This window comes from Poecilia reticulata, linkage group LG4, assembly GCF_000633615.1.
Source record: "Poecilia reticulata strain Guanapo linkage group LG4, Guppy_female_1.0+MT, whole genome shotgun sequence".
Taxonomy (NCBI): Eukaryota; Metazoa; Chordata; class Actinopteri; order Cyprinodontiformes; family Poeciliidae; genus Poecilia; species Poecilia reticulata.
Genome location: NC_024334.1, coordinates 4,653,991 through 4,665,731, shown reverse-complemented (window position 1 = coordinate 4,665,731; position 11,741 = coordinate 4,653,991). Strand labels below are relative to the sequence as shown.

Here is an 11,741-nt window from a genome sequence, read left to right as displayed (position 1 = left end):
TCAGAACCGGGTCAGAACTGGACCAGAACCGGATCAGAACCAGACCAGAACCGTGTCAGAACTGGACCAGAACCGGACCAGAACTGGACCAGAACCGGGTCAGAACCGGACCAGAACCGGGTCTAACTGCACATTTAGCAGCTCAGTGATGCTATTAAAGCCTCTCAGTCGCTGAAGATTCACTGATTCTGAATAAAACTTTTTTCCTTCAAGTAGCTGAGAGACGAACGGATCAGAACCAACGTTTTTCAGTGACGGGTTCTGGTTTTAATCAGCAGCTGCAACGAGGTCTGGTTTTACAGTGAAGCTGCAGATCGAGACGCTAAATTCATTCAGTCGGTTTGAGTGGAGATGAAACGGATGAATCCAGAGTTAAAACATTAAAACCTTTAAGTTCTCAGACTCGGTGGTTTTAAAGTCCTGATGATGATGATGATGATGATGAGTTAAAATATTGATTACTTATAAAACCAGATGCTAAACATGTTTCACTAACTACAGGCTTCAGTTCTCTAATAATCACCACTCTGTGATATTAAGACTTTATTCAGGTGATATTAAATATCACTGCAGAGAAAATAAACGCCACATAGTTTTACTTATTTAAGAATTTGCACAACTTTTTGACTTATATGCACAATTTTCTAATTTGCAATCATATTATTTTTGATAGTTTTCAACATAATATTACAGCTTTATTCTCACAATACTGAACATTTTTCTAATTCTACGTTTATTCTGAGAAATATTCTCCTAATCTGACAGTCATGCTGGACGTCGACGCTTTTTCTGTTCATCTTTAGGAACTTTGTTAAAATAATAATGAAGATATATATATTATAATAATAACAGTTTGGCTCTGCAGCAGCATTGATTCTTCATTAAAGGCTGATGATGAAACGGTTCCAGCGTTTTTATAGAAATAGTTTCTGTAGCTGCAGCCGAGTTCAGACGGATCAGAGGAGATGAAGACATGAGGAGGAATGAGGAGCATGTTGAGGCGGCGGAGCAGGAGGAAATGAAACGATAACAGAGAGACGCCGCCGCCGCGCCGCCGTCGACACGCAGCGACTGAAGCATCAGCTCAGAGAGGTTCTGCAGAACCAGAACCATTTACTGAACTTCTTCATGCGTCACATGATGAGAAAACCTTTTCCATTTTCTTTACGCAGAATGTGACGTTTAACTTGACTTTCACCCTCAGACCCGAGCAAAGAAAATGTTTGTTTGTCACTAAATGCTGAGAGAAGTTTATAAAATTACTGGAACTAAAGATTTGATTTTGTTTTATCAAATCTTTCTCTGTTCCTGGAAATGTTGTATTTAGTTAGTCAGATTAACTTAGCTGCTAAGCTAATAACATGCTACTAGCCAAAGCTCTAATGAGACTGTAAGGCTAATTGTTAGCTTGTGTATTTACTCTAAAGGTTTTAACTTGGAGATCACATCAAACTGAATTTTATCAGATTCACTTGAAGATTGAAAATAGTTGGTTTTTCCTCACTTTCAGCTCCATGTCAGGCTAACCGGCTAACTGTCTGCAGCCATTTTATTAAGCTAATAGCAACATGCGGTGGTGTTCAAAATAAAACCGCTTCTTACATTTTTTGATAACGAACGCACTGACAGAGTCTTTGAACTCAAAACTGAACTATGAAATCTTTAAGCTTCTCCACAGACCTCCGGAACAAAATAACGTTTTTTTATCCCGACATGCCGAGGAAATGTTTATAAAATCATTTAAACTAACTGAGGTTTTCATTTTGCTTCATCAAATATTTCTCAGTTACTGGAAACAAAATTTATTATGAACAAAATAGAGATCAATTTAGCCGCTAAGCTAATTAGCAATAACATGCTAGTAGCCAAAGCATGGATGATACTCTGTGCTAACAGTTAGCTTATATTGATCCATCAAATCCAATCAGATCTAAACAGATTTAATTTGAGGAATAAAAATATTTTCTTCTGGTTTTTATCCACAGTAACCATGCTAGCTGTCTTTAGCTGCTTTAGCGTGCTAACAGCAGCACACAGTGGAGTTCAAATAAAACCACAGTGTTTGCAATCACTAGCTTTTCACAACTCTTTGTATTCTGAATAAAGCATGAAGAAAAATGATGATTTGTTCCTCATTTGCAGAAAAGACAGGAAAGTTCTGTCTGTTCAGAAAATGTGCAGCGTCAGCAGTTTTACCAAAAACAGCGACTGCTGATGTGGGACGGACATTATTAAACACAACCGCACTCATGAGCTTTTATGCTTTCAAACTCAGCACCAACATATGAATCAGTGATAAAAAGCGTAAAGTGAGCAGCTTGTTGCTGCAGCCATGTTGAACTCCTTTGACTTTCCAGCACTAATGAAGGCGTCGTCATTTTCTCACTGGTGAGTCCTGGTTGTACTGGCATTACCTTTGGCTGGTCACTGGTCAGACTGGGAGCTTTCTCTGTGTCCCAGTTAAACTCCAGAGCTAGCTTGAGCACGGCTAACGGCTAACAGAATATATCTACGTCCCTGTTGAGATGGTCCGGTTCGGTCTGAGGAGGTAAGTCGGATATAAAAGAGGTTTCTCAACAGTAAAGACCTCAAAATCCAACATGAGCGTAAAAATCGTTCAATTAGCATCCCTGTCAGTTTGCATTTTATTAAATGTCTCCAACAACCACCAGTAAACACATTGTTTGGATGCTTAAAGTCCAATAAACAGACCCTGTTAGGGTTTACGACAACTGGGAGCCATTAGCTGCAAAGATAAAGCCTCTAATTTAGTTTTTAACTGCAGCGTACTGAAGTACAGAATCACAGCTTTGGGTCGGCTCGTGTTGAAGAAGCAGACTGTACCTGTAGGGGGCAGCGCTGCCCCAGGACAGGTAGTCGTTGGGGCGCGGCGCGGGGCGTGGCACGATGGGCTGCTCCACCGCCGTGACTTCCCCTGAGTAAGACTTGAGCAGCGAGGCGTTTTTGCTGGCCAGCATGGCTCGCTCATTCCTGCGAAACTTGGCTCTCCTGTTCTGGAACCAGACCTGGAACGACAGGAAGACACCAGGAGTGAGACCAACCGCGCATCGCCAGCCGACCACGAGCAAAACGGCTGAACCAAAACACAGCAGAACGAGACGAACTGGGATTGTGGCATCCTGAGAATATCTCCATGTTCTGCTTTTTACCTTGTGGGCAAATAAATTCAAACATAAACTTTAAGTGACTCAACATTTTTCAGAAAACTTTCAGTGAAGAAGAAAAAGTTCAAGAAACTCGGCTGCTTTCCTCTTTCAGCAGCTTGATAATCACAAGATTAGCTTCAGGGATATTTCAGGAGTAAAGTTGGAGATTTTGACATAACCTTTAGTTTCATTTTATTATTGAATCCTATATAAACTGTGAGGCTGGAAATGTGCACCAGCGTCACGCCTTAAAAAGCAGCTAACGCGTTAGCATCACTCACCCTAAAGCACCAATCATAAAGCTCAGCTAACGCTAACGCGCTACACCAACACAGTGTGTAGAACTTTTTGTTACTCACTTCAAAATAAAAGCATAAATGTATAAACATTCAACTATATGAAGGATTGTTAAAAGTTAATAACCAAAACTTTATTTTGTTCATAGAGCATGCAACTAATTCAGTGCTTTGGGATTTATCTGGACAAATTAATTTAGGGGAAGTTAAGTGTGCTGAAGACTTTCAGAGTTAGCAAACTGCTAAAGCACTAAAGGAAACATTAGCAGATGAATGGAAGTGTTTCCAGCCTGTGGTTCAGCTGATGGATGGACGAGGAGCTGCTGGTTCTCTGAGCTAGCATGAAATGCTGCAGCTGACACCCTGAGGACGTCCCCCGGGTTACAGCGCTGGGCATCTTTTCCTTTCTGCAGTGGTTTCAGGCTGGGCCTGTCGTTTTCTGGCTTCATGGGAGAAAACGGCTCAGAAAGGAGCAGCAGGCCGAGCGGCCCGGTCGGATCCGGGCCCGAACCCAACAGCCTTTTCATTTCTGGTTCCCGGGATTTCGCTCATTATCTGCAGTTAAATTCAGCCGCAGAGACCAGAGCTGTGTAGAAGTTTAAATCATGACATGAGAGGAGGTTTCTTCCTCCTCCTCCTCCTCCTCATCAGCTCATCGGCGATGACTCAAAGCGCGGAGTGGGGGGGGGGAGTGGGGGGGCTGGGATGTTGTTTCTTGCTGTGAAATCAAATCCATTATTAGAAGCTGCCTCGCTGACGCACGGCCTCTGGAATGAGTCTCTCCTATCAAAGGATTTCTGCACATTAATCACAGATGTGCAGCTCGGCTCGCGCCAGCATCACCATTTCCTCCGTTTCCCCGCAGAAGAAAAACTTTCAGTGAGCTGTGAGAGAGGAGGTAGAGTTTATCTGCTGCTGCTTTATGGGATGCAACCTTCACGCGTTTAAAACAACAGGAACGTTTTCTGCAGAGCTGCTTTCCCAACATGTGTTCGTCGCCTATAAAATCTGTTTTGCTCCTCGCACGACTGCCGCAGCTGCAGCCGAATGAGTCACAAAAGCCTCCTGACATTTGGATCTTAAAAGTCAAAATAATTCACAAAATAAGCCTGGAAACCAGCAGGAACGGTTTGTTTCCAGAGGAGGAAACGTGTTGATATGAAAACATGTGGCATAAAACCAGAGAGTTGAGATTTCTACAGTAAACAGAACTAAACGGGAGGAAAAGATTCTGCTCGTTTATTTATTTTCTATTCAAGTAAAAAGTGATAAATAAGTGATCAGAAATGTGAGGAATCGGTTTAGTTTAGCTCCTGGATCCTCTCAGTTCAAATCAGCACCTCAAATATTCTCCCTTCAAATCGATTCAAACCGATTCAGCGATTACGATTTTCACCGCGCCGGCAGAGCGGCTCGATAATGGCCGATTCGTTTCACCGGCGTATCCCTCCACCAATCAGGGGCCGGATTCTGTTTTTAGATAAAACTGTCAGATTTTCACACAGCGTCGCTTTAGTTTCACCTGTTGTTTCTCTGAAATAAAGGCTCTGAAGAAGAAGATCAAACAGGAAAAACATTTAAAATCTAATTAACGCAGAGAAGGAGATCCGGTCTGAGCAGCGGAAGGATACGGCGAGCGTGAAGAGTCCCATAATTCGGTTTAAAACTATTAAAATAACCGACTGGTGTGAAAATGAAGAAAAATCCTCAACATCTCAGGCGACTGAAGCATTTTGGAAAAATTCAGGATTTAATTGATAACTAAAAGTGAATGAAACCTTTTCTCACCAACGTATCCTTCCACCATCAGGCTGCTGATGGAGGTTTACTCATATTTACAGGTCGCACTACTTTAACGTGATTTATTTATTCTTCCTCCGGAACCGGAGAACGCCCTCGGTTCTGGACTAAACCATTAGCTCAAGGGAAAACCTGGAAAAAACCTGGAAAACTGCAGATTTTAAATATTTGCAGGAATAATTCCCAGTCAGAAACAAACTCTTCTGATCAGTGGAAGGATACGTTCATCAGAACGACTGCCGTTCTTTGGCTGAGAAACTAGATCCTACACAGAAACAGTCAGAATGATAAAAATCTGATTTATTTGAGATTCATTTGGTTTCATATTTTTAGGAAAAGTCTGTATCAATGTGTAGGGTCTATTTTGTTATCCAGAAAACACCAGTGTTTCTCTGCGTATCCTTCCACTGAGCAGGACTAGTTTTCTACGTCCTGCAGCTGCTTGTGTCAGGATTAGGCCGAAGGACGCCTCCACGCCGCGGCCGACTGCGCCAGCAGCTTCACCTCCACACTAACAAACAAACTGCAGCAGCAGCAGAAATAGGAGCAGCTTTCCCAGGAAAAACTCTGATTTCCAACAAGCTCAAAACAAAACGCGGAGCAGCGAAAGGAAACATTTAAAGTGACGCCAAAAATGCAGCCAGAAGAGAAGAAATACAAAAACAAAGATGTTAAAATCTTTAACAACTTTTACTCAAACTGATCTATTTTTAGACAAAGAAATCTACATTTTATTATAGATCCTCCCAACAATCGCCTGAGAAAATAGTGCCTCAGTAACTGCATTATTCCAGATTTCCAACCCAACTGATCGGTGGAAGAATACGTGGCAAAGTGTAGAAACCCAGGCGTTATTTGGCTGACAAAGTAGTGCCACATTAAATTCATGTCTGATGGAAAAAAATCCTCAGTTAATTAATTACATAGAGTTTGAATTTTTTTTAATCCATTAATCTTTTTTCAAAGGTTCCGACTGGAACCGTTTCCGGTACGCCGGTAAATCGGACGCACAGGTACATCCGCTAACAGCAGCGATGACGAAGCTGCTTTTCTCGGTTCATTTCTGCTTCTAAACGATCTGATTGGACGCTGGACATGGCTAACAGGCGCTGTGTTGAGCTGAAAGCAGTTAGCCTATCAGTGAAACTGTGCTAACCTAGAATAGCATCAATGCTAACATGTAGCAGCTAACGCTAACCTGATGGCTGAAGAACAGATTAAAAATTCATAAATATCTTTGTTGTTGAGCTCATATGTCTGTTTTTCAAATAATTTAGCAGGAAATGTGGCGTTTTAATTTAAATAATTGGTAATTTTGTGGATTAATTGTGATTAATTAATTGCAGAAGCTGCCGATAAACATTAATGGAGTCAGGATGAGATCTGCACTTTATCTGAGGGCCTCCGGGGGGAAACACACACACACACACACACACACACACACACACACACACACACACACACCCACACACACACACACACACACCTCTTATCGTTTCCCTGATGACAAATCTAAACATGTTAATCACTTTCAGCCACCGAGCCGCGTCATTAGCTAAATGCATTTATCTGGGGGGGGTTAAAGCGAACCGGACCGGTGATTTCACAATAAAAGCCTCACCTGGACGCGGGCCTCGGTGAGGTTGACCCGGCGGGCCAGGTCCTCCCTGACGAAGGCGTCCGGGTAGTGCGTCCGCTCGAAGACCCGCTCCAGCGCCTGCAGCTGGCTGCTGTTGAAGGTGGTTCGGTTCCGGCGCTGCTTCCGCTTCTTCTTCTCCTCCGTGTTCATCTGCTCGTCTGCAGGAGGAAGAGGAAGAGACGGTTACCATGGAGACCACCAAGCGTCTCCGACCAGGTTGAGCCGCAAACGGTCCAATAATAATCCAGCTGTATTGTTGCAGAATTTCAGATGTTTCTGATCAACTTGACGCGAAAGTGAAAAGAATTTAAAAAACATTTTAAATCTTTTGCTCATTCCGTAAAATCACGAAGAACCAGAATAAACGGAGCTGGACTTTGGTGAGGAAACTCATCAGAATCTCGACTGTTTGAGTTTTTATGATGACAAATCAAACATGATCAATATTCAATGATCATGTTTAAAATACGGATATGAATCAGTGATTGCTGCTTTGTTTCACTGATTGATTACACCGAATTTGGTGCAATTAATCGATGAATTGCACCAACAGACAATAATATGAACAGAAAAAAATATCCTGTTTATGTCAAATATTCTGTTTTTGTTTTATTTTATTTTATTTTATTTTAAAAGCCAAAAGTTACATTTCCTGCAGATGAGTATCAAATATTGTCTTTTATCTGAAGGTTTTATTCAGCGGAACCGAGAGGAGAACCGGCTCTTTAAAAAAGAACCCAATGAACAGAACCAGATTTAATCTGATCCATTGGATCCCGCTTTGCTGTTATAGTCATTATTTCTATAAGACAAATAAAACTCGTATTAATTCGCTGTTAAATGAAACAACCTCCAGAACCGAACCGAACCTCCTGGTGAACGTTCCTGCAGAGGAACCGGAGCCTGCGGCTCCACAACAAAACCACAGAACAAGACTTTCACCAGAGTAAAGAGTCCTAATTACAAACAGACAGGAACCCGGAACCCGTCCAGCTGCGGCCCAGAGCCGCTTCACCGAACCGAACCGGAACCGAATCCGCTCATCGGGTCCAAACTCAGCCGGACTGACCCGATCTAAACAGGAAGAACCTCCAGAACGTCTCCTGCAATATCCTGTAAAATATCTATTTGTAAAAGTTTATAAACTCATAAAATAAATTCAGAGGTAAAATTTATGAAGTTTTTGTTTCCAGTGTAAAAATAAAAGCTGCAGCCGCGAGATTTTAAAATACGAATGAAATTATTATAAACTTCACGTGGCGACGAATTATTTTAAAAATATTTAGAGTATTTTGTTAGAAATAAAACCTGATTTAACTTAATTAGGAATTTTGAAAAATATTTTAATTTGGAAAATTCTTTACATTTTTAATTTTGTCATTTTTTCCAACAGTTTTATTTGTTTTATTTGACTGATGTTCAGAAACATTTCGGGTTTGATTTTGGGCATAAGAATAAATTTAAAGACTTTGATATTAAATCGTTTTGGGTTTTTACCACAAATTTACTGTAAAATAAATTATGCTAATTGGGATAAGAGAGAAAATGACATCAAAGCTGCTGAGAAGTTTTAGAGAAGAGGGAACACACACACACACACACACACACACACACACACACACACACACACACACACACACACACACACACTCTGTCATCGGCTGCCTGTTTGTTTTTTGCTGTTTTCAGGTTTGTTTGTTTTCCTCTCAGTTTGATCAGAATAAAGTTTGAACTTTTAGCAGGATAAAGTTTCATATGACGGATTTTCCTCAGGACCCTGAACGTCTCTTCGTTTAAATCCGAACCGCTTTACGGATCAGAACCAAAACATTTTCTCCAAACATTGTTTCAAGATTTAACTCAAATATATTTTTAATTTGCTGTAATATTTGTCTGTCGGGTGATTAATTTCTCGCTGACCTTTGACCTTTAACAGGAAGCTGCATATTGATTATTATAGATGTAAGGGAATATCCTCGTCCTGATTTAGTGGCTGCTGTTCTGGTTCTGATCTGATCCAATCGGCTCCAGATGAAACTGAACTGATTTGTTTTCCTTCAGCTAATCAGGCTTTGACCTCTGGGGTTTATCTGGTGACCCCTGGCCGGGGGCCCGGGGCCCCTGCGCTGAAAACCAACAGATTAGAGAAATGAAAACATCATTTCCTTCAGCTGCGTTCCAGCCACAGGCAGCCGGGTTCTGCAGAACTTCTGGGTCAGAACATCAGTTTCATCTTCACCAAAAATGATCTGATTATTTTCTACAATCACCTGATTTACAGCAAAACTGGAGATAAAATGAATAAAAACCTTCATAAAGTAAAGAATTTTCAGGTTCTATAAAAATATGAAAATTATTATTTTGGGTCAAATTATGTCTAAAAATAACTAAAATCTGAATTAAAAGGAAATAAACCGTTTTATATAATTCTGGTTCTGTTTTGCAGATTTTTGTCATTTTTTAAATAATTCAACAGAAAATTAATTTGACTGTTTTTCAGAAACCAGAACAGATTTTATTTTCCTTCGGCTCAATTTACACAAAATATCAGCATTTAAAATCATCATAAACTCTAATGTAACAAACATAATTTAAAATAATTATGTATTAAATCTAAAAGGGAAATTTGTTTTTTTGCTTCTATTATTTTTTTCACATTTTGGGGTAAAAACTTTTACTCCTAATTCTCAGTTTTTGTTTTTTTCTACTAAACGCAGAAAAAGCTCAAAATAAAAGTTCTGCCTCTGAATTACGCAGTTTGCAGCTGAAACTCAGCGGAGGTTTGATGTGCGGCACAGTGACGCTGCAGCGGCAGAATGAGCGGCAGAAAACGGTCCAATCTGCCACATGGAGGTTTATGAGCTTTTAGTCTTTTTTAACAAAAAGATTAAAGCAATAAAAGCTAAGAAGTAATAAAATGTTATTGTTTTAATTTGATATTTTCTGATAAATCTTTGAGCTTCTTTCTTTTGTTTTGGCCTTAAAATTTGCACGAGAAGGAAAAACAGAATAAAAACAATTACAAACATAATTTAAAAATATATTTAAAATATTAACGTCATTGTTTGTATTTTGGCTGCAAATATTTGAAAATGGGATTAAAATCTGACCAAACAGATAAAAACTGAAATGTTTGCGTCGTTTTCATGACGCAGCGGCTGAGCGGCACTTTGACCTGCAGCTTCAGTCAGAACCATCCTCATCCTCATCTTCATCACGTGTGACTGCATGGCGTCATTTAAAAGTTTCTCCTGTCATCAATCCAGAACCAGAACCAGAACCAGAACCAGAATATGACAGGATTAAATGATTTAAACGGCCTAAAAACACCCACCTGCTGCATTTATAAGTAAATATATGAAAAATCATAACTTATATCATAATCTGATTTTCCTGATGATGAAAATCTTCTGTTTTTTACTTGTATTTATTTATTTTGTCATAAATGAAGAGCGGCTCTGATTGGCTGACCTGCGGCTGGGGACACGCGCGCTAATGATGACAGATGATTGGCTCGGATCATCTGAGAGTGTTTGACAGGCTGAAAATAAGCGTGAATTAACGACGTGACCCGCGCACTTCCTGCCGCACAGCTCTGCGCTTTTTCCCCCTTCAGAGAAATAACAAAAACAGTCATTAAAACCCAAAGCGGTTCCGTCAACTGGCGCAAACGGAGAGGAGGAGCGGCGGTTTATTTACTCTTTCTGCGGCGCGCAGAGGAGGCCGAGCGGCGCGGCGGTTTGCGCCTTTAATGAGGAAGTTCTGGCGCTTTCATGCGCTTTTTACGCACAGAATGGTGGAACATTTAACTCCTTCCTCCATCTGAAGTAAATAAACACCTGATCAGAGTTTTAACAGGAACTGAGGGAAAACTCCGCAGCTCTGCGCCAATCAGGCGGCGCTCCGTCATCATGTGACTCATATTTTCTGAGTTATTATGTTGTTTTTTGTCTGCAGAGGAAACCTGCAGCGTCAATGCGGCCTGGTTGAGGTCAGCGGCGCAGATTTATGGCCCGGAGCCTCCCGCCCTCTGCGGGTCCACCAGCGCGCCGCGCGGACTTCAAAGCGCGGCTGAGGAGTAATGGCGGCTCTGCGGGGAGCCCGTCAGGATGATGCATGGCCAGCGCGCGCGCGCGCGGCTCCGCGGGCACGTGATGAAAACAGATGAGTTTAGTTTGCGGCTGACAGTCGGACTCCATCTGCGCACACTTACTCTCCTGCTGGGTGGTGTCGCTGCCGCTGGTCAGCCCCGGGGACTCCAGCATGCTCCGCCCGGCCTCCCCGACGCCCTCGTCGGCCTGGGTTCCCACCATCTCCCCGGCCTCCTCCAGGTCCAGCAGGTGGCTCACCGAGAAGTTCTTCTTGGCCTGCAGGTTGTCCAGGTTCGCCGTGATGGGACTCTCCAGCCGGTTCGAGATGGCGGCCTGCCGGTCCATTACGTGCGCATAGCTGGAAGTCATGGCGCAAACGCAGGAGAAGCGGAAAAGGCGCAGCGCTCAGGAGGATCACAGCGAGCAGATCCCCGGAAAGCAGCCGCACTCAGACTGGGCTCCGCGGAGCTGTTCACATCCAGAGGAGCCGCGGAGAGCCCGAACCGAGTCCCGAACCGAGTCCCGAACCGAGTCCCGATCAAACCCAGAGCGACCAATCCATCCGGCGGCGCGGCGCGGCGCGGCAGAGGAGAGGAGGAGAGACGGGAAGCTGGAGGAGGAGAAGAATCACAAGTTCTGCTCCGAGTTGGACCGAGTCACATCTGAGCAGGAAGAGCTGCTGCTGCTGCTGCGGGTGGAAACGGCCAGATGCGCAAAACTGGCCGAGCTGCAGCCAAGAGGCGCGAGG

At 42.5% G+C, this 11,741-nt stretch overlaps 1 protein-coding gene and 1 long non-coding RNA gene across 2 annotated transcripts in view; one reads left to right on the top strand and one right to left on the bottom strand.

Moving 5' to 3' along the window:
- Positions 1–11,735, bottom strand: part of prrx1b (paired related homeobox 1b) — a 14,846-nt gene extending 3,111 nt beyond the window's left edge. The window contains exons 1-3 of the mRNA XM_008406419.1: positions 11,116–11,735; positions 6,885–7,060; positions 2,845–3,026 (exon numbers count right to left, since the gene is read on the bottom strand). Of these exons, the coding sequence (XP_008404641.1) occupies positions 2,845–3,026; positions 6,885–7,060; positions 11,116–11,362 (605 nt within the window). The 5' untranslated portion in view covers positions 11,363–11,735. The remainder of the gene's footprint in view (positions 1–2,844; positions 3,027–6,884; positions 7,061–11,115) is intronic.
- On the top strand, positions 7,071–8,077 carry LOC103463196 (uncharacterized). The gene is made up of 2 exons (XR_533485.1): positions 7,071–7,282; positions 7,592–8,077. It is a non-coding gene; the product is annotated as an uncharacterized LOC103463196 (long non-coding RNA).
- Positions 11,736–11,741: the final 6 nt, after the last annotated feature.